The 23,750-nt window shown below is 38.2% G+C and overlaps 1 protein-coding gene across 2 annotated transcripts in view; it reads right to left on the bottom strand.

Annotated features, from left to right (window-relative positions):
- Positions 1-234: 234 nt before the first annotated feature.
- The window catches only part of TNKS2 (tankyrase 2), a 77,257-nt gene continuing 53,741 nt past the window's right edge, over positions 235-23,750 (bottom strand). The window contains exons 17-27 of one of the 2 annotated variants that reach the window (XM_054033739.1): positions 22,323-22,432; positions 21,366-21,554; positions 20,278-20,530; positions 18,390-18,472; positions 17,528-17,648; positions 13,876-13,973; positions 12,592-12,666; positions 10,721-10,826; positions 5,015-5,201; positions 2,771-2,927; positions 235-2,446 (exon numbers count right to left, since the gene is read on the bottom strand). In XM_054033739.1, the coding sequence (XP_053889714.1) occupies positions 2,384-2,446; positions 2,771-2,927; positions 5,015-5,201; positions 10,721-10,826; positions 12,592-12,666; positions 13,876-13,973; positions 17,528-17,648; positions 18,390-18,472; positions 20,278-20,530; positions 21,366-21,554; positions 22,323-22,432 (1,442 nt within the window). In that variant the 3' untranslated portion in view covers positions 235-2,383. The remainder of the gene's footprint in view (positions 2,447-2,770; positions 2,928-5,014; positions 5,202-10,720; positions 10,827-12,591; positions 12,667-13,875; positions 13,974-17,527; positions 17,649-18,389; positions 18,473-20,277; positions 20,531-21,365; positions 21,555-22,322; positions 22,433-23,750) is intronic. The other variant, XM_054033740.1, reaches the window with a different exon arrangement.

Raw genomic sequence — 23,750 nt, 5'->3', positions numbered from 1 at the left:
TTAATTCTTCTCTCGTACCAAAGGATATTGATTAGATTTTTTTCTTCAATACCACGCTGCAAATTACTCCAATACTCCACTCTTTTCATCTCTGTTAAGAACTTTTCCATATTCAGAACTAAATTATGTTCTACTGTAATCAGTTTATTGTAATGATAATATGCATTCTTGTACTCAGAAAGGTTGATCAATTTACTTACATTATGCCTGTAATTACTACGATGCTACCAGAAAACCAGTGAATTTAAATTTATTTAGTGTTAAATGGGTATGGAATGTGGTACAGTACATGTAAGACACTTCAAGATGAGTAAAGCAGACCTAATTGCACAAAAGATAAAAGTTTCACCTCAAAAGTCAAGACTATCAATTATAATTTCCACCTTCAGAATGCAAGGTATATCATGCAAAAACTAAAACCGACAAAAACATTGTGGTGCCACTTAAATGCTATCTTACCACAGTATTTTACAAGACATTAAGTAATCATTCATTTTCTCAATGAAACTAAAATATCAATGTTTTAATCATATTTACCAGATTTTGCCTGACCACCAGTTCCAGCATTACAGTAAACCAAGGAGTGGGCAACATCCTGGGAAAAAATACCTTAAATTAAAGCACCTTTTATTCACTGTCAATATTGCTTTCTGCTAGAGTTAGATTTTATGATATTATTTCTCAGACTCCTCATATAATTTTGTACTTTTCAGTGCACTTACTCATGTACAGAATAATTACATTATCACCATATCAGCAAAACAATTTAGTAGTCTTGACTAATTATTACATGTAAAACCATGTTATGGTCATACGACCTGCAAACAAATTAACTTATGGGACAGAGTCTAGATGTAGAAATATAACCAATTAAAATATGCTCTTATTCAGTTTAAAATTAAACCCATGGTATCAACTATAATATGTCTGCATTTTATCTCCATTTTTAAATATGTAGGTAAAAATTGCAGATGGATTAAAAACAGAATGCAGATGAACTACGATGGGATGAACAAAAGGGCAGTGCATTCATTTATCTAATGTGCCTTGATCAGGTGGTTTATCTCCTTTGCTCTCTTCTCCCCCAAGAAATAGTCATGAGACAACTGTAGCCAATAGCTGCCTAGCTCTTTCTGCTCATGCACAAGTGTTTTATCTATCAAGCTGAATGCAACAGACTACGATCCTACAAGCCTATCAATTTCATTCAGCACAAAGCACTGCAGCAGCAAACTTCTATTACTGCTGAAGCTACCAGCCTGAGCATAAACAAGGAGGAAGCATAAACAGAAAGACAGAAATGGCCTAAAGATGTCCACCCCATAATGTTTATATTCTGTGTGCACCCACAACTTATATGGACTAACCATGATGTGCCAGAAAATAAATCAATTTATTCACTCTCACTAGACATTATGTATTCAACTTCCTTAGGTTAAAGTGTTAGGGACCTGTCTAGAAAGACCTCCTTGAAGTAAAGTTTCCACCTACATTCAAGGAAAATCATTTATTAGCCATAATTCACAGGATCTAATAGCCCTGAAATAAGACTACTGATTAACTACAGATCTAGTCCAATACAAATTCTAGAAGACAATTGAATGATCATGAAATGTGAAATTCTGGTAAACAAGTGGCAAAATACTTCAATAATCAAACGGAGTGTCCTACTACTTTCATAGGTCATGAATCTCTGGAATGCATATTTTGTAAATAAAACCACAGGAGTATCTTTTGAATAATTGTTCAAGCATTGTATAATTCTAAACTGGTTAATTAAAATCAAATGTATTCTCCCCCTTCCCAAAAGACAAACCCTGGAATCAAAGTCTTCTCCTATTTATCGTGTATGATGAAACATAGATGAACAATGTAATGTTTGGAAAAAAAATACTTTGTACAAGGTTGCACTTCTAAAACACATATATTACAAAGCAATGTAAATAAATACCAGGCTAGTACAAAAGCTCTTATTTACAGTTTTACAAATGAAATTGTATTCAGTGTAAATGCAGTGTTTTAAAGAACACAGTATAAGTAAAATGAATTCCTGTGTGGAATATTATAGTTTCTGCTGGATTTCAATGTAGTATTATATAAAAAGCATAGTTCAAGTTAATTTATGCTTATAATTTAGTACAGACAAACCCAGTTTACCTGGAATGGTATCTGTTAAAGTGCTGAAAAAGAGGAAGTTTTTGAACTTTTAGAAAACACACTGTACATTATTAAAGCTTTATCAAGTCAAAATGTTAGATTTTTTTCACATTTTCTACCACAATGCCTGTGGATAAAAATTTTTCATCAATTCAGTGTAATTTAGAAGATGTTAGGTATTGGTCTCTTCATGTTCAGATCTGTTGATTTCCAAAAGCAATTTGCCTCAAGCTTCCATGGTGGCTTCAGGTTTCATAATCTGGTAAGTAATCAAATATTCTGGATAAGCCTGAAAGGCAAATGATTCAGTAAGGTTAATTTTCTTAGCAAATTCAGAACACACATTTTACAGGATTTCTTGCCATCTGAGCAAAAGGTGTAACATCTATGTCATGGAGAAGGGAGAGCAAAATATCTGCCAGAAGTTTTCAGTAAATAAGGACCTGTGATTCTCAACTTTAAAAGCGTAGGTTTTATTTATATGCACTGAAAGATAAACCCCAATAAATCTAGAAAAGAGGCTCAGTGTCAATGGCATACCAGTGAAAAATGGCATTTGGGCTTCTTAAAATTAAGTATATCTTGACAAGAAAACAAAAAAAACACCCATTACCTGTTCTCCTCTGTAAATGACGTACTCTGCTAAAGCCAGTCCATTTACACTAGGTCGACCAGTAACTGAATGATGTCCTGGAGGAGAATGAGCCATTTTCATTGCACTGAACTGCAGGAAAGACTTGCCCAATGTTACACGGCAAAACAGCAACTGCCTATAGTAAAGAAAAACTTTTACAACCAAAAATGTTTGGAAAGTAGGAAAAACATTTCTTGGTCATTCAAAAGCTCTATTCAGAGAGAGAGAACAGTAACTTTAAACCTCTTTAGTCATTTTTCATATTCCACAAATTCTGAAGTTTTATCCATAACGTTATTTTCCCCTTTTTCAGTCCTGGTTCCTTTCCCCAACCTCCAGAGATTTTTCTGACTACACACAATGCATGTTATATTAATCGTTTGTGGAAATAGAATGTTTAATAGTGAACTCAAAGACTGTAACCTCAGTTCTTTATTTTTTGGGAAAGTATATGTCACTCAGACAAACAGATGAAGTCTACATAAAAGTATGTAGTAGTTCCTAACACTAAAATTTGTGTATCTGTCTCAGAGAAGGACGCAATATTCAAACTATTACCAGGGCCAACTACAAACAGGTCTACTACAAACCCTAGCTCAAATTAAACCCACCACGTATCGGAATCTGTCAGTATATTAGATGTGGTTGCTTTTTTTGTTTTATAAAAAGGGATACAAAGACACATTTCCTTATGTATCTCCAATTGTTATCTAAATACTTGGATAAGAAATGTAATTATGTTTCACACATCACTGAAGTTCATATGCTTGATTTCAACTTCCTTGGTCATTTGCTTTCCGTGGCACAACCAGCAACAGTACAGACTATAAAAGAGGAACCACCAGTGTTCCCACTCTTGGAAGGGATGGTCAGGAGACCTACAGCTAACTTGGGAAGAGGGTGGGGGCAACAGAGAGGACCAAAGAATAGGAAGACTGAATTTCCTGTTTCCTCCCCAAAGGAAGGTGGCTCCTATGGCAGCACAGCTCTTAATACACTGTAAACAAAAATGCATTTGCTGACCAGATGACAAATGGGCCGGTCAAGGTGGTAGCTCATATAGCTCGAATGACATTTCTCTTTGTTCTGTCCAGGAAGCAGCAACTGCCTAAGTGGAGTAAGTCCAGGAAAGGAGTCTCAGCAGCTTTGTAGGTCAACTAAATACTGGAGCCCATTTGTTGGGCTGTGCTCATTCAAGACACTTCTTGCCCCTTTTCAAACCTTTCACATAGAGCAAGAAGTGAGTCCCTCTTGTCTGATCCGTTGAAGGGAATCCTGAGTCCTCCTCAAATCTCGAGTGTCATATCTTTCTCTTCCTCGGCTGAGGCTATCAAAGAAGTTTGGAGAGTTTTACCTTGCTTCAAATGAAAAGGGGCACAAGTCTTAGGAAGGAAACTAAAGCAAGTCCCAACTACCACTTTGGAAGCCAGTGGGACAATGGTAGGACAAGGCTGCAATTTCATCACCGTTTCTGGTTGAAGTGACTGCCAACGGGAACACTGAACAGTGAGAAAGCTTAAATCTTTGAAACCTCTCAGCTCACAAGGAGGTGCTAAGTTTCTAAAGCATGACATTTAGGTTCCAAGGGGAAACCAGAGAGACACAAGAAGAATGCTTTTAGAAACCCAGAAACTCGTGGGAAGGGACGTTCTACAAATCTACCTTGTGCTTCCTCAGAGCACTAAGGATCAAGATCTGAACCTACAACGTGGGGTCAACATCTTGAAAGAAATACAGGATGATCATAATCTCGACTCATCTAGTGGACACCTCCCCCGCCGTGAACCACATAATATGCAAGTACTGTGCTCTTCTAGAAGTCTCCTTGTTTATGCACTGACTGGCAGAAAAATAATTATTGATAAATTTTTACTGTATCTTTCATACTTTTAAAAATCTCTAGCAAATCCTCTCTCTTCATTTCCAGGCTACACAATTCTGGGTTTTGGGATCTGAAAGGAGGTAAGTCTTACAATGTCTTTAACTATCTCCATTTCCCCTGCCCCTCTTTTAAGTTTGCACTACAGCTTTAAAAGGTGGCAACCAAAACTCATATAGCAGTACTATCTGTTTTAACTGTTAGTGCATAGGCAGACATCTCTACTGAGCTATAGTCTTTCTTCAAAGATTCTGCTGGGGACTTGACTGCCTCTAACACAGGCTGCACTTGAAAAATCAGATTTCTTGGTATGAATGATTCAGGTATAAAGTATTGTAACTTACCTGTGACAAACATAACAAGATCGATCTTTGTGAACTGGACATCCAGTGCCACCTCCAATTCCATATACATACTGATTGCTTTTGGAAGAGTTTTCAGCAAAATATATCCCAGCTCCAAACATTCCACCTATGTATGCATGTCTCTCATCAAAACCTTTATGAATGATTGCATTCACAAACGGGGAACCTAGAAGTAAATTAGTAAGGAAAGTATCAGAGGGGTAGCCGTGTTAGTCTGAATCTGTAAAAAGCAACAGAGGGTCCTGTGGCACCTTTGAGACTAACAGAAGTATTGGGAGCATAAGCTTTCGTGGGTAAGAACCTCACTTCTTCAGATGCAGTCTTGCATCTGAAGAAGTGAGGTTCTTACCCACGAAAGCTTATGCTCCCAATACTTCTGTTAGTCTCAAAGGTGCCACAGGACCCTCTGTTGCTTTTTAGTAAGGAAAAACATTTAAATTAATCACCTACAGTTTTTACGTAATCATTAATTATTAAATCATTTCAAGAGCCTATTGAGCGTTATATCCTCCCCTGCCAAAAAACCCTAAGATTTACCAGCAAAGTTACCTTTTGTTGAAATCGATACATTTTTAACAAGTCAGAGCAACTATGTGATGCAGTATCAGTCTGCCACAGCAAACACTTAATATCCACTGTATTACAGCAGTGTACATTGTTACATTCACAAAATATTGGATATCTAGGGACAATTCCTGACCTGTCTTTACAGGGAAAGCTGCATAGACACTGGACACCCTTTCGGTAGAGCTTAGGCCTACAAGTGTCCCTGGATAGTTTGGTCTATGCGGATTTTGGTTGGACATATTCCTGGAGACTTCATCACATGACAATCTTTAAACATTAATCTTAAATTCCTGGAGACTCCAGGACAATCCTGGAGGATTGGCAACCCAAGTGTGCAGCACTTTGGTGCACACTGCTATTCACACTAGCAGTGTGCACCGAAGTGCTGCACCATAATGCTACCGTATGGATACTGTGGGCACAAACTAAAAGGATCCTAGTTCACATTAATGTAACTACTCGGGGGACTTACAGTGCAGCACTTCGGTGTGCACTGCTATTCACACCCCTGTAGTCCAGCCTCCATGGCAACGTAGAGAAGCTCACAGATTCTGTTTCTTTCCAACACTGTGGATGCACTAGAGCTGCAGAGCTTCCTTCAACCCTAAGGCTGTAGTATCTGCACAGCAGCTCTGATCGCATTCAACAACTGAGGGTAAGGAGAAGGATTCTTAAAAGTATAGAAATGTAGGGCTGGAAGGGACCTTGAGAAGTCATCCAGTCTAGCCCCTTGTGCTGAGGCAGGAACAAATTAACCTTGACCGTCCCTGATAGGTGTTTGTCCAACTTGTTCTTAAAAAACACCAATAATAGGGATTCCTCAACCTCTCTTGGAAGCTTATTCCAGAACTTATCTGCCCTTATAGTTAGAAACCTTTTCCTAACCTCTAAACTAAATCTCCCTTGCTGCAGATTAAGCCCAATACCTCGTCCTACCTTTAGTGGACATGGAGAACTGATCACGATACTCTTTGTAACAGCCCTTAACCTATTTGAAGACATCTCAGGTCCCTTCTCAGACTTCTTTTCTCAAGACTAAACATACCAAAGTTTTTTAACCTTTCCTCACAGGTCAGGTTTTCTAAACCTTTTATCATTTCTGTTATCCTCTGGACTTATTTGGCCACAACTTTCCTAAAGTGTGGCACCCAGTACTCCATTTGAGGCCTCACTAGTGTCAAGTAGAGTGGGACAATTACGTTTCATGCCTTACATATAACACACCTTTTAATACATCCCAGACTGATATTAGCCCTTTTTGCGACTGTATCATATCGTTGATTCTTATTTCATTTTGTGATTCATTATAACCTCCTGATGCTTTTCAGCACCACCACCACCTAGCCAGTCATTCCCATTTGACTTTTCCTTGATAAGTGAAGTATTTTCCACTTGTCTTTATTTAATTTCATTTGCTGATTTCAGACTAATTCTCTAATTTGTCAAGGTAGTTTTGAATTCTAATCCTATCCTCCAAAGTGCTTGCAACCCCTCCTCACTTGGTATAATCCTCAAATTTTACAAGCATACCCTCCACTCTGTTATCCAAGTCATTATTGAAAATACTGAACAGTACTGGACACAGGACTGACCCTTGTGGAACGCCACTAGATACGGCTTCCCAGTTTGGCAACGAACCATCGATAACTACTCTGAGTACTGTCTTTCAGCCAGTTGTGCACCCACCTACTTGTAATTTCATCTAGCCCATATTTCCTTAGTTTGCTTATGAGAATGTCACGTGGAACTGTGTCAAAAGCCTTACTAAAAATCAAGATACATCATGTTTACTGCTTCTCTCCTATCCTAACTCTGTCAAGAAAAGAAATTAGACTGGTTTGGCATGCTTTTTTCTTGACAAGTTCATGCTCGTTATTCCTTACCAACCTATTATCCTCTAGTGCTTACAAACTGACTGTTTAATAATTTGTTCTAGTACCTTCCCAAATATTGAGGTTAGGCTGATTACTTTGATTCCCCAAGTCCTCTTTGCCCACTTTTTTAAAGATAGGTACTAGTACATATGCCCTTCTCCAGTCCTCTGGAGTTCTCCATGAATTCTCAAAGATAATTGCTAATCATTCCAAGACTGCTTCAGCTAGTTCCTTAAGTACCCTAGGATGAATTTTATCAGGCCCTGCTGACTTGAATACATCTAATTCAGAGGTTCAGGAACAATTTGAACTAAACTGTAAACCCTGTATATGATGGAAACCACTTCAAGTCAGGGACTGCGGCAGTGTTCCAGTACCTATGATCTGATTTATGTAAATATTTTTTAACCACTTCTGCCTCTGCAAAGCAATGTTTAATTATTTAAGTTGAGTATTGATCATGAAATTTAATCTTAAGTTACCTATTCAAATTGGAAGGTGCTCTGCATTGCAGCACTTATCTCTAGAGACACCCGACGTATTCAGTTTCACAAAGATGCACCTTTTTACTAAAAAGGTTTTTAAAATTACATGTAAATATAAAGGTAGTTCTAGGATTATTAGGACTGTTTTGTTCAGAGAGGAGATGAACAAGAGAGGACATGACAGAATTGAGACTTATGTAAAATAAGAAATGTTATACTGAAAGTAAATCAAAAACTCTTATTTACCTGCTGTGTAATACAAGAACAAGGAGACGTGAAATAGAAATAGAAAATGAAAAATAATAGCTTTTTTTTAAATATACAAACTCATTATTAACTTGTGGAACCATCACAAGATATCACTGACGTTAAGAAGTTAGCAGGATTAAAAAAGGGGAACATATATGTAAACATCCATTATCACGTTAAATAGATACAGAATTGTAAGGGATATAAGTGCTCACGCTGCAAGACATAATCCAACCACTATGTGACCAGGTTAGGAAGAACTTCCCTTACAGATGGGTTATACCATTAAAGGGTTGCTTGCACCTTCCTCTGGGCTGATACAGGCCATTTTCAGAGACAGAATACCAAATCACTGGTCTGATCTAGTATGATAATTTCTATGTTATTATTATGCCCATCCAAAGCCTGTATGAAAGAAACACTAAAGTTACACTGTTACGCACTCAGCTGGGAAATGACAAAGTTGCATCATCAGCAGCTGACCCCTTTGTATGTGAACAAGACCATGATCTTTAATTACAAGATCACATACTATTTGTGAGCTATGTCACATTTTTCTACAGCTTTAGATATACACTGTTGGTGTCTTATATAGGTTTCACCCCCACTCTGGACTTTAGAGTACAGATATGGGGACCTGCATGTGAACCCCTAAGCTGAATTACCATCTTAGATCTGGTTTTGCTGCCTCCACTCCCAAGTACTAACTCCCTTCCCTGGGTAGCCTTGAGAGACTTCTTACCAATTTCCTGGTGAACACCAATCCAAACCCTTGGATCTTAACACAAGGATAATTTAACCATCCCCCCCTCCTTTCCCCCACCAATTCCTGGTGAGTCCAGATCCTATCCCCTTGGATCTTAACACAAGGAAAAATTAATCAGGTTCTTAAAAATAAGACTTTTAATTAAAGAAAAGAAAGGTAAAAGAAAACCCTCTGGGAGATAGCATACCAGCTGATCTCACAGACAATAGATTTAAAACACAGAGGATGTTCCCCTGGGAAAAAACTTAGTTACACAAAAAATACCCAATTTGATTATTCCCTAATGCCCAAGACAAGTTACAAAGAAAATAAACAAACCTATTTATTCCCTTCACTAATACTCACTACTTGATAAGAGGCTGATTTCTGGGGCTTTCCCACGGTCAAAACTGAAACTGACTCTAAACAAAGGAAACTTCCCTCCTTCCTTTTGAGGCATCTTATCCCCACATTGGTTCCTCTGGTCAGGTGTTAGCTAGGCTAGGTGAACTTCTTAACCCTTTACAGGTAAAAGAGGCATTAACCCGTAACTATCTGTTTATGACAGCCAGAATTCATTAAAAGATTTTATATGACAAACACACAAACTGTTCTTACACAACACACTACAGATGAAGTATAACAGGAGTGATAGCAAAGGTTTGTTGGCATATATAAATCATAAGTCTGTCACCAAGGTAGTGTTGTAGTTTCTTTCTGATCCTAAGTTATAGCTAAGGCAGACTGTGCTACTAGTTGGGAAAAAATTGCAAACTGCATGGCTACACACTTATCTTCTCTGAGGAATTTATGTAAAAAAAAATCTGTCAAAAATATGGAAGACCATTATGAAATAGTGTAAGTTTACAAGAATTAAAATATCTAAGATACCATACAAACATGTATATCTGTGGTTATAGAAGAAAATGTTAAATTGTATTAGAGAAAGTTTGCAATCATGTAACTATCGTAATGCATATCCACAAGGGGCAGAATTAAGGTTGGACATACAATCTTAATTCACATTCTGAATTTTGATTAGTCTGAACTATTTTTTTTTTTATTTTTTAAATAAAAAAATCCAAGATGCTTACAACTGACACCACTGGACCACCTTATCCCACCAAATTATAAGCTCTGCAGTAGGGAGTTGTGCAGATTTTACTTCAGTGAATGTGCAGCTGAGTTTCTTACTATGCAGCTAACTTAGCCATTTAGTGAGTCACTGTGCATATGCAGGGAACAATTTTCAATAGGTTATAACTGTCAAATCAAAACTTAACTTCACTGGAGCTCAAGAAGACACTTTTGAACAAGAGCTAACATGCCAAATGTAAAATCCATCTTGGTCAGAGTTGGTAAAACAAATTGTAAGAAAGTTTCCTCACTCCTACCCCCTTCAAACTGAATCTGCTGACTTGTTTTTCTATTTTTGATCAAACTAAACTAAAACCCCAAAAAATCCATACTTTTCTTTGGGCAAAGACAAGGCAGGAAAATTTAAAGCAAAAAAAGCAAAGGGTTCAAAATTATAAGGCAACTGAAAATGGGAATTAGAATAGATATAGCTATATTTGTCACCTCTGTGATAACATGCAATACTGGTAACAGGCTTTATCAAAATTATGAAAAACTTCACTCTGATCTACATTTTTATTTCCAGTTGCTCATTATAGAGCATATTTGTCTAAATTTTTGGCACCAACAAAAATATTCCCACCAAGATTAACAGCATGGAAGAAAATTTAAATTTCAAAGTTCTTACCATGAAACAGCATCCTTTCATTAGCATGGTTATGGTTTTCTTCAGAAACTTCTTTCCTCCTGTGAGTGTATCTTTCCCAGAGTTTTTTGTTACAAACTTTTTGAATCTGAAATAATTAAATCAGAATTCAAATTCTATTTTGAAGACAAGACCTTTCAAGTTTTTTGCTTTATCATTTGACAGACATTTTGATGCACAATGGGTATATCACAACAGATCCACTCCAAAACTGGGAACATGTAGTCAAATTTTTAAAGAAAAGAGATTCTCTCTCAGATTCTAAGGAATTCAATTCAATTCTTCTCCTAGCATGATATAGTGAGTAAAATCATCACCATAAACCTAAGTTAACCAAGCCATTCTGTTCTAAACCATTGTTCAGTGATCTCTCTAAAGTTTTTAGACTGACATTTATCAGGCTTAGTCACAACTTAAGAATTTTTTGGAAAGTTTAAACGAACTAGATCAAAGGGATTTTTTAGATTGCAACCCCCAATCTATCCAAACTTTGATAAAATAATTCTCTCCCTCCATTCAAAGTACTGCTAACCCCCTTTAGATTTCTTTACTAGCTTCCTCACTTTCCCTATTAATTCAAGCTGTTTATCACCACCTTTAAGACCCTGCACCACCACTCCATCTCTGTTCTCAGTCTCATTCTAAATCCTGTCCCTCCAGTCCTTGTGGACAAAAACTGATGATTTTTTCCAAAACAAATTTGATTTTTTTAAAAATTTAATTTAAATATATTTATTTTTTTAAAAATAAACAGATTTAAAATTAAATTTTAAATAATTACAACCTATATTAAGGCCCTACCTTGCTATAAACAATTACAACTATTTAAATAAATAAAGTAATATGATGTATCAGTGAGCCTTCCTCAAATCTTAATGAGTTAACGGATGATGCTTTTTAAATTATATATAGAATCAGGGGGAAAACATCTTTAATTTTTGAGTTCAACTGAAGTTTTCTAAATATATCACAATGCCCATGTTCTGCATTACATAGCTATATTATTTTCAGTCATTACAAGGGCTGAATTGCCCCCAGAAACTGCAGACAGGAAATGACTATCCCATATATGAGAGATGCTAGACTGCAGAAAGCATGTTTTCCTCTTCCAATCTATGCATAAAAAGCAAGCGGGAGAGGAGAAGATCTACTAATTCTAAAATCCTGCAGGACAAGAGATCAGATTTTAAACACCTAAAAATGCAGATAGGCACCTAATACCCACGGATTTCCACTCCAATGATTTCAATAGGAGTCAGGCACCTAACCTTCATAGTCACTTCTAAAAATTCCATAAGGTGCCTATTTGCATCTTTTAACTGCCAAAATCCTTTTGAAAATCTGATGCATGGTGACCAGAAATAATCTGTCAATTCACTAACTACAGTTAATACTTCCTTTGGTTAAAAACTTTATTTTTAGAAGCAAAACATGTTTTAATAAGCTTACTTTTTTCTCTTATGTATCCAGCACATTGAAAGGCAGCTTTATTTAACTAATAAATAAATGGCGTTTTTATGCATTTTAATATATTTCCAATTTCCATCCAAATGCAGCTTGACAGATGTCTCAAATATAAAATTATCTTCTAGTAAATAAATGATCATTTTCTAACATAATAAAATATGAAAATTAAGAATCAAAACAAACGTACATTGAGCTATATCATTGCTTAAATAAACGTGTAGACATAGTGTATCCTCCTGGTTAGCAAAAAGAAGCATCAAAATTAATGTAAAGTCTATATTTAGCAGCAAATCTACATATTTTAATAGTCATACCAACCAATGAAAATGAACCAAAGGGTTGAGCGCATAGCTATCATTTAAGAACTATAAAAATGTGAATGGTACCTTCAGAAAATTGTATTTGTTGAACACTCCACCAGCATGCCCACCATCTCTGTGCTCTCGGACTGTACTTTGCATCTGAAGAATAAGAGTTTTAAGGCTGTATATTTTGGACAAACATTCCAATATTCTTTGTAATAATCAAAAGAGTTGATTCTATTCTTAAAAACAAGACACCTATTAGCTAAAAATTAGCACAGATTTTTCTACAAAACTTCAGAGATTCTGAATACTTTGTGGAACATGCGGTGATAGTTATTAATTTACACTCTTTAACTGATCACATCTACTTAGAATCACATGCTGTGCAATTATTAAAATACTGGGCAGAAAGAGAGAATTGATTAGAAACTGGGTCTGGTATGTAGGGAAATGACTGTAGTGAAGATTTCCATGCTGCAGAAATAATTTCACTTCAGATGGAGACCTCTCAAGTATGTTACTAGAAGGAGTGACATTAAGAGAAACAAAGGGTCTCATCACTTAACACTTTGGGCTGGAGTAGTAATTTCTAGCTCAAGAAGACACAAATGTGGTAGCTCTGAGTGAATGCACTAAAAACAGACATGCAACCACAGCAATAAGAGCAACGGAAGGGGCTAGCTGCCTGAGTACGTACCTAGTGCCTTGGATTGATACACAACCAGCTGCAGCGGCTACACTTACATTTTTAATATACCAGTTCAATTAGAGATAGTGCTGGTATGCCTCCTAAAGCTGGAAATTATACCTCCAGTTTGCAGTGTAGACACACAGTACAACCTCAAAGATATGAGCACCAGAGTTACGGACTGACCAGTCAACCGAACACCATGTGAAACCGGAAGTAACCAATCAGGCAGCAGCAGAGACCAAAAAGATTAAAAATAAAAGCAAATACTGTAGTGTGCCTGTATTGCATCTTAAAGGTAGACACACTTGGGCTGCCTGTCCCCACTCCTAACTTCACCCCCACACGCAGGGGGAACCTGGCCTGGAGTGTGAACTGCTGGAGTCGGAACTGCATTTTGTTCACAGTTATGAACATTTCAGAGTTACGGACAATCTCCATTCCCGGTGTCCATAACTGAGGTTCTATTGTATGCTAAACTGTGGACATGTCAAGCATGGATTATAACAGTGGGACAGCACTGACAAAGGAAAATGGAATAAGTGTCTTGATGCAAGCTTTAATCCATTATGTTTAGCGGTATTTGAGTCTTATATTAATAGTCTACTGGAACTCATGCGTCTACCCATAAGTGACAATGCCAAAAAGAATTTGAGATGCTAGGCAGCAAAACATACCTCCTCTTCCACTGACTGAAATTCCTTATCATCGGGAGAGAGATCTATAAGAATTGTTCCACTACCAGAAGTATTCAAAGTCAGGTATGGGTTAAGACCTATAAATACAATGAACGCACATATTTCAGACGCAGAGAACAAAGATTAAAAACACAGGCATAGCTCAAAGAAAAAAGAAGAACAGGAGTACTTGTGGCACCTTAGAGACTAACAAATTTATTAGAGCAAAAATGCTAATTTGTTAGTCTCTAAGGTGCCACAAGTACTCCTGTTCTTCTTTTTGCGGATACAGACTAACACGGGTGCTACTCTGAAACCAGGTATAGCTCAATTTCCCAGGAATGAAAAGATAGAAGATGCCATACAGAGACAAAGGTCAAGAAAAGGGGAACATTTGTGATTTTAAAGTTAAATTAACTTTCAGTTTAAGCCTCACTTCTGCCATGATTTTGGGATCTTAAGTAGTTTAAAGTTTTAGTTTTTTAAAACATATTTTAATTTGCCTTTGTAATTCTGCTCCTCTGAAGATATCATGCAGGATACTCATTTCTTGGCCTCAGCTTCCTAGCTAAACGCAGACAGAATCTAAAGGTCCTTAATGGTAGCAGTGGTGGCCACGGCCATAAGGCAACTTCCCTCATCCCCACAAGTGATTGTGCACCACCTGAAACCTCTGCCAACCCTGAAACATTCCAGTCAGTCAGTTATAGCTGAGTACCGAGTAAAGGATCCCTAAAGTAATAGGTCTGTCACCTAACATTTTACAGAAAAATCATGCTTCAGAAGCAGAAAGACTTAAAGTACAGGTATCTGTGACCTAAACAGAAGCCCATCTAAACTCTAAGGGGAGAAGGGGGCGGGGGCCGCAAGTATGCGTGACTTCTGCAAGACTTCTTTTCCCATCTACCAATAAGATTTCTCACATTGAGCATTAGAGCACCTGCTCAAATACATCAGGCAAGTATCACTCCTCTCTCTCAGAAGTCATACCATAACAGAGAGGGTCCTTAAAATGGGATAGAATGAGGTGTACCTTTGTCAGGGCCCTTATTACTATAAGAATTAGTATCTAGACATATCAGAGCACCTCTGAAGTAGATAAGACATCCTTGCTAATGTGGCCTATTCTGGCTGTCACAAGCAGTTCCTTCTTCCTCAGACCTCCCATTTCTCCTTTGAGAAGGGGACCTGATCCATCATTCTCTAGGAAGAAAGTATGCAGAAAGGTTTAGAACATACTGACCCAATGGTCTCTTCTGAATTGCATGTGCCCAATTCATATGCTTTGGAAACTACAAATACAGATGTGGGCATGAGACCATCTTCTGGGTCTAGCATATCCTTGTGGCCCACAAACATCCTGAGCCATAAGGCTGATGTATTTCTGGTGGAGCTGCCACAGAATCCAGTTATCTATGGGGTCAGGGTGAGACAAAGTAGTTCAGCATGAAATCTAAGGACTGAAACAATGGTTGCAACCAGACTATGTGCAGAAGGCACCAAAAACTGCTGGTGATGAGATCAGGGCTTCACACACAGAAGAGAGCCGACTCTTGAAGCATAAGCTCTCACCTCTACACAAGAACTCTTTGACTGTGCTGAGTTCTACTTCGGGTTTTTTTTACAGTATTTACTACCTTCGTCTGCAAGTGTTTCTAGCTCAGATCATGCTGCAGAGCAGTAAGAGAACTTTAAGGCAGTCTCCAAACCCAGGAAGCCAAAGTCTGATGCTGGCTATTCTCAGGACCCTCTCTGTTGAAAGCTCCAAATACACCAACAAACAACTGCAGCGTGATATGGAGGCCAACACCAATTCTGATAATGCCAAGAATTCTGAATGAGATGGCAAATAACTGGCAATCAGTTATTGGCTTTAAGAACCCAGAGAGGTGCTCTACATCAGAAGTCCTTATGCAATGGCCTGCCCAGGATACATGAGCAGGTTGCTGCAGCGAGATACTGGGTTCCCCATCACTGCTCTGGGCAGTTAGCTGCATGTGCATCAACAACTGACTGCAGCTCAACACTGGGCATCCCAGCAATGCTTTCTGCCAGGAGCCCATGATGTTTGAACAGTCAGCAAACACTTGACTGGGGTTTCCCTCTGGAACTCTCTGCTGGGAGCCTATGCTCATTGGTCTGTGGCTGGAACTTAGCAAATTATATAAAAGTGTCTGGAGGCAAGACACTTTGACTTAACAAGAAAAGCATCAAAATGAAGCTCCAAAAGAAAGTTCTAGTTAATCCTGAAACAATGGGTACACTGTATCCAGGGAAGGGTGCTAAAACACTGATGCAAATGTGCTAAAGCACCAGAACACTGAGGCAAAGCACAGAGACCTGAGGAAAGCTTCACAGCTTGAGTATTAAGTCAAATGAGGCTTCGAGGTAAAGCTCTGAAATATTCAGGTAAGGAGTTGAACATCTAGAGATGACAATGCTAAGGCCTTTTAAGGCAAAAATGCTGAAAATCTCTAAAGAACCGGCGCACACTGCAAGACCAGGACTCCAGGGACCACTTGATGTTCTTTGGCTAGAGTGTTTGACTGCAAATTCAAAGATAATAGATGAGACCCAATTGGAAAGCAAGGACACTGTATAAAATGATACTTACAGCAGTGTAAAACTACACTGGAAACAGGAACAGATTGGCAGCTGAAGAGATAGCTCCCACCCAGAACACCTTCACTGACGGCAATTAAGAAGCAACTGATTGTTCAAGGGACAGCTACTGAAGCTCCAGGGAGATACCTGAACATGATGAAGTGGTTGTCTTGTGGCCCTGATTACTACTGCTGCCCTTTAGGGCCAAAAAAACCTTTAGAGTATGGGGAGTTCTGCCTGTTTTATACTAGAGTCCAGATTTGGGAGTGAGAATCCACAGATGGTGTCTAGAGAAAAAAAATCCAACCAATTCTAACTAATAATATTCCATTTCTATGAAATGTAGTGAGACAATAGTAACCAATGTTTCAATATGACAGAATCAATACAGTGTGCTCTTTATTTTTTTCTCCAGCTGTAGTCCAACAAAACATGTTATTCCTATGATTGTGCTGTCATCAACAATGCTGCAAAATAAAGAAGTTTTATCATAAAACTCAACGCAAGTTGAAGCTCCACTGGAAAGATACCAACTATTTTTTTAAAGAAAATATTTAAACACTTCAATTATCCTTTTGGGAAAAAGGACACAGCCCGTGTCACTCAGTAAATAATAATTCACTTTTCAATCTGTATTGTGGTAGCACATAAGAACCCCAGTCACTGACCAGAACCCCATTGTGTAGGTACAAACAGAACAAAGAAATAGTCCCTGTCCCAAAACACTTACAATCAAAGTTCTCTAAATCTACAATCCAACTAATGAAAGTAAACGTGGACAATGACCATGATGAAGCAGTCAAATATTAAAGGCAACTGAATACTGGTGTTCACGATAATTTATACCACTAGTGAAAGCTTCTCACACGAGCTTCAAGTTGAAAGACCGTGTATATTGCCAGTAAGCACAATTTTACATGTTGTTGTATAAAGAACTGCATTATCAGCTCTTTCTAAGAAGAGATGATTTGGAACAAAACTGGTAAAGTTTATAAAAATGAACTCTATATTAAAGCAGTGCCACTTCAGTAATTCAATAAAAATATACCTTGCTGTCCAGAGATCAGTCTCTCAACTCCTTTAATGATTTTATGCCTATGTCCATAAGCATTGATCCCAATTTCCTTTAACTCTTTGTGGCCCATTTCAACCAATACATCCAGTGTTATCTAGAGCAAAGCACAATATAATTTGTTTAGATTGCTGTATACATTGTAATAAAAATGTCATGACAAATATTTCATTGGAAAGGATCAATAACCTCAGAAATAAAATTTATGACAATTTAGTTAGGTTATAAAACAGAGTGGTGTACAGCTATGCAACCCCTGGAGACCTGTATATTGTGCAGCAGAAGAAAAATTAGGGAAGTTTTAAAGCAAGCCATAGTTATAAAGCAAGCCATAAAACAAGTGAAGATATTTTATAAGTATATTAAATTAAAATTAGATTAATGGTAACAAGAGTCACATTCTGAATGTTTTAATGTAACAGTTCATCCTTGGCTTTGTGTCTACTGTCTTCCCTACCATGAAATTTTGCTTTTGAATAACATAAAACATGCTACAAGTCATAGTAGAATTGCTGTCACCTTCCCCATTTTTTTGTTCATCACTTTGCATGACCCTACCTAAAAAATAGGCCAGTGGTACTGCAAGAGTCACTTCCCTGACTGGGGAATTTCACTTTCAGGATATATTACCAAGCTAACAGAATAGACTACACCTTCATAATTACTACACATAATTTCATGATATTCACTTCCTACTGACTTCATCACCTGTGCTAAGATAACAGAAACAGGAACTTAACCTGTTGGTCTTAAATTACAAGTACTATTCCTCCTCCCACTTGAAAAAGAAACCCACTGGTAGAGTTTTCTAACCCAATATTTGTACACAGCTACTCACTTGCTCTCTCTCAAATACGTCAATCAGATGTTCAAGTCCAAGATTCCTCACAAACTGATTTATGCTAAAATCTACACCTGAAACTGAATATAAAAAATATATAAGATACTTTCACACTCATATTATCTAAAACACAGTATATTCCATACTTACACTTCTGCAATAAGGGGAAATACAAGAATTTTTAAGAGATTGGTAACATTAAGAAAAATATTTAAGTTTCTAAGAAGACACAATTACATATTACTGTTTCTGGTGGCACCTAGAACACACTAGGTCAGGGGTCGGCAACCTAAGGCACGCGTTCCAAACACGGCACGCAAGCCGATTTTGATTGGCACGCTGCTGCCTACCTTGGTCCCAGCCCCACTCAGCCCCCCGCCCACTGCTTTCCCTTGCGGGGGCAGGAGGCAGAAGCTTGGTCCTGCAGCAGCCAAGCTTCCCCCCTCCCCCGCTTCTTCCCCCAGCATGGTGCTTTCCTGCCCCTCCTCCCCCCCTCCCTCTCCCTGCGCCGATCAGCTGATGGCCCTTGAGAGGGGGAAGGGGAGGAGGAGCGGAGCAGAGCCGAGCAGCGGCATGCTTGCTGCTCCGTAGAGGAGGCAGAGAAGAGGTAGGGATGGGACCTTGGGGAAGGGGATGGAACAAGGCATATCCCTTCCAGCCCCCTGCCATGAGCCAGTCAGGGCAGGGGGCTGGGAGCACCCCCACAAGCCAAGCACCCCAGCCCTCTGCCCTGATCCCCCCTCCCCACACAGCCTTCTGCCCTGCAGCTCCACACACATCCCAGCCCTCTGCCCTGACCCATGAACTCCCCCCCCCAGCCTTCTGCCCTGTACCCCCACACCCTCCTGATCCCTCCCCATCCCCAGCCCTCTGCCCTGCACCCCCACACCCCCAGCCCTCTGCCCTCACCCCTGAAACCCCCCCCCACACCAGCCTTCTGCCCTGCATCCTCCCCCCACACACACACACACACACACCCAGCTCTCTACTGTGACCCCTGAGCCCCGCCCAGGTCTGGGGTCCCGGCTGCCGGCCCCTTGCCAGCTGGCGTCCCGGCCGCAGGCCCCGCTCAGCCCACTGCCGGCCTAGGTGAACAGAACCCCAGGCTGGCAGCGGGCTGAGCAGGCTGGCGGCATAAGATCAGCATTTTAATTTAATTTTAAATGAAACTTCTTAAACATTTTGAAAACCTTGTTTACTTTACATACAACAATAGTTTAGTTATATAATATAGACTTATAGAGAGACACCTTCTAAAAAACGTTAAAATGTATTACCGGCATGTGAAACCTTAAATTAAAGTGAATAAATGAAGACTCGGCACACCACTTCTGAAAGGTTGCCTATCCCTGCACTAGGTTCTTTATAAAAATAGAAATACATGGTCCTGGCCTCCAAAAAAAGTAAGTGTTGAGCTACTACTACTGCATATTTAAGCAATGAACAGAAGTTATTAAAGCAACCTTGTTCATAAATCATCAGTCTTGCAAATCTTTTAGAACCTATGATACATTTCATTGTGTATAAGACCATTCCAATAAGTATTTATTTGATTTCTATTTAAAACCTGATTTATCAGTAAGAGTCTATTTGGAAAAAATGCTTGAAGACCCCTGCCCAAGAGTTAAAATTTTTGTTCTTTTGGTTATCTGCTCCTTATCAAGCCACAGTTGGAAACAGAGATAATAACAGAAGGTGAAGGTGCTTAATGCATAAATTGAAAATTCTATTAAGAGCTGAAGAGTACCCACAAAACTCACTAAATTAGATAAAAATACTGAAAAAGAAAATTATTTTTCAACAAAATCATGATTTAACTTTATTTATATAAACTGCTCAAGAGTCATTAATTCACATCTACAATTAGAACAAAAGAAAGCCTCACCTTCCTTTTTCTCTAAAACAGTTGCTCCCTCTGCACCATTTGTACCAACAACTGAAGGGAGTTCAGAAAAGCTACCAGATAAGTTGTCAAGGCTACTGGCAGCAGACAGACTGGATGGGCTGGATGGAACGGAAGACAGGGAATCAGCCGTAGGTCCGGTGGTTTGAGATACATTTATAACCTGAGGTTTATAACAAGATGGCAACGCAGCAGGAGGCATAGCAGCTGTCAACAGCGCGTTAACATCATCTGCCTAAATATCAAAAGACAGTTTATTAAAATGGAGGAAGCCTTCCATGCAAAGTTATTTTCTGGAATTAAATACTTGAGAAAATTAAGCCCAAAGCCATAGTGAACAAATGTGTAAGTATAATGCAAACATTTCAACCAATTAAAAAGCAATCTTTCATTTAAACAAGATTTAAACAAAACATAACTTAAATAACATTTAAAAAAAACCATGTTCTAAATTAAAAGTGCAATACATGAATGTTTTGATATTTGTAACTTTTTTCCAGATAAACACAAGGTCAAACAAAACTCATTACTAATTTACTTTAGAAACAAGAAATCCCAATTTGAAGCAAGATGATCCATTCAGTATTACTCTGAAAATATGAAGCTTTTGATTGTATTATAATACTCTAAAACAAAACCTTAAATAGCCTGATTAAGTTTTATAAAATGAGAAGGTTTTAATAAAGTTAGACTAAATTTCACCTCTAACGCAGTTTTTTGAGGTCAAATACATTAGCCAGTAAAATAGGTAGATCAAGTACCCAAAATAAAATTAAAAATAGATAAATGTCAATTCTGGAACAAATCAATGTTTGTTTTCTTTCTCCATCAGGCAGTCAGAAGTACTTTGCAGTAATGTTGTGCAAGAGAACAGAGAAAAGATGTATTCGGGTGTACCGGCTTGCATAACCAAAAATGCTTAGACAACCAAGAAACCAGAGTTCATAAATTATGCACTAACTCCAAATTTGTACTTTGAATAAAAGTGTCTAAAAGCATCTTAAATAAACCAGGCGAGCAACCACTAGCTGCAGCTAAGCACAAATTTCTCAAAAGATCCCATCACTTACGGTGACCAGGTCTAATGGTGTTTGTCCTTCCTGGTTTTTCAGAGTAGGATCAGCTCCATGTGCCAATAACAAGGCACAAAGCTGTGTCCTTCCTTTCTGGGCTGCTTCATGCAAAGGTGTGAAAGCCCATTTGTCCGTAGCATTCACACACGCATTATACTTTATAAGTAAAGCTGCTACATCTACGTGCTGGAAAATAAAATATCCTGTTACATTCCGAGATGGTAGTTTAATATACCAAAACTCTCAGAATTATTAATCAACCCTTTTTGTAACTTCATTCTGGATTTTCCTAGAATTGATCTAAATTACAATAAGATCAAAAATAAACACTAACATATCAGAAGAGACTATTCTGAACTATAATGTACCTGTGTATAATTAAGTTATTTTCTTCCGTAAAACAGAAATAGACCAAACCAGAATCCCAAATACAAAACTCCTTTGAATTTAAGGAGCGCTTGAATTCACATCCCTGAATCCGAAAGCAGCCCAGACTGCATCCAAACGCAGAAGGGCCTTATTTCCTGCTCTGGGTTCACAGATGTCTGAAATCTCACAAGATCACCCACAGAACTGTAAGTGAAACCTTTACTATTGAAATTCTACTAGTATGCACATGTGAAAAGCAGTTTTACAGGACATCTTTTAGGCTGCTTGTTTTTACGATAGTTTTTGAATGACCTCTCTCAACATAATTTCCAACAGTAATTTTACAAATTTAAAAACTTCACTTCTGCAATAGTCAGTTGAATTTGATCTGCAGTTATAATTTTTAAGTAATTCCAAATGAGGTGATATTATAACACAATGACAAAAGCTTTTTAGAGATTGTCAGGCTACACAATTAATGCCAATAAATAATAAATAAATAAATAAATAAATAAAAGCATCATAGCACAACTTTTTACAGAAGTTTCAATTTGTTCCAAAAGATAGTAAGTTAGAGATTCTTACCCCATAAGATGCAGCATTATGTAGAGGAATCAACCCTCCTTTATCCTGTGCATTCACATCCGCTCCATACTGTAACAGGTACTCTGCAACCTCCAAATTGTTGTAACCAGCTAACAGGCAGTTAAGGAAGGAAGGAAGAGAAAAACTGTCACCAGAATAATTATTATGATTAAATACAATTTTTTTTATTTTTAAATCACCTCTGAGGGGAAAAAGTCTGAAAATAAATAGCCAAATTGTGCTACTGTGTGAAACCATTTACTACAGCTATTGAACAAATTAATCCCGTGTATTCAATTCCACAATAAATGTCACTTAATCAATTTGCAAAGAGTACTCCAGTGCTATATGTTTTTTTAATATTTCAAATGTTTAAGCAAGCACATACTCCAATTCAACATCTTTACTTGAAAATAAAGGTGTTAACTGTCTGCACCTAGACATTTGGCGTTGAGTATTTAGATTTAAAAAAAAAAAAAAAAAAGGATTTCAAATCAGCACTGATGTTGGAAAATCTAAATTCTCCATTTACCAAGAGTTATATTTCTAATGGAGTGAGCAATTAAATAGAAAACTTCAGGTAAGCATCTTCATTCTGATGGAATTCTGCTTCCATTCCTCTGACAAAAACAGCCCACTTTCATCCCACCCATCTCTGTCTCTGTTCTCCAGCATGTTTTCTTCCACCTTCCTTCACCTTTTCTACTGAATCCCACCGAGCTGTCAACCCCTTGCAATCTGCCAGCTCTGCTGGCCCCACATTAGCAAAGTCACTGTCCTGGCGGGGTATCAGCTACATGTTGTCTCCCCTTGCCGGTGCCTGGTTTTAAGGAGAAATTGGGGCGGCAAGGCAAGCAGGAAGGGTACTTGTCAATAAGGACATAGAAATTCCTCATTACAGGTGAGAATCCTGATTTGGTGTCTCACTAAAAACTCACTAGATTTCACAAGATCAGATTAACAGTTCAGGTTACTACAGATAACATACCTGACACCAAACCAAAAAAGCAAGATAAAGAAAAGTTAAGCCACCAACAGAATATACCCTCTATTCCTTTACCACCAGACGGTTAAGCAGCATACTTTTTTACACCTTGCTTTTGTGTTGCATATAGCAAACATCTAATAAAATTTGTGCATTAACTTCCTAGTTTTTTAAAAATGGGAATGTTTAAGCATTAGCTGTAACATCCCCATGCAAATCCACACAAGCCCTGCTTTTCTCTTCACCCCTTAGCCCCTTGGAATGGCAGCCTGTAACAGTCTTGGGCCAATGAACTTGTCATAGGAGACCCTCCTGAGGTAAGCCATGAGAAGTTTATAGAATGCAGAGGCTGGCCCAGTAAGAAAGCTTGGAGGAGTTTGCCTGCCAGTTCTGCCTCATCCTGTAGAGTTTAGGGGCTGCAACACTGAGAAGAGGACAAATGG

Source organism: Malaclemys terrapin, chromosome 7 (genome assembly GCF_027887155.1).
Source record: "Malaclemys terrapin pileata isolate rMalTer1 chromosome 7, rMalTer1.hap1, whole genome shotgun sequence".
Classification (NCBI taxonomy): Eukaryota; Metazoa; Chordata; order Testudines; family Emydidae; genus Malaclemys; species Malaclemys terrapin.
This window is presented reverse-complemented; position numbering and strand designations above follow the sequence as displayed.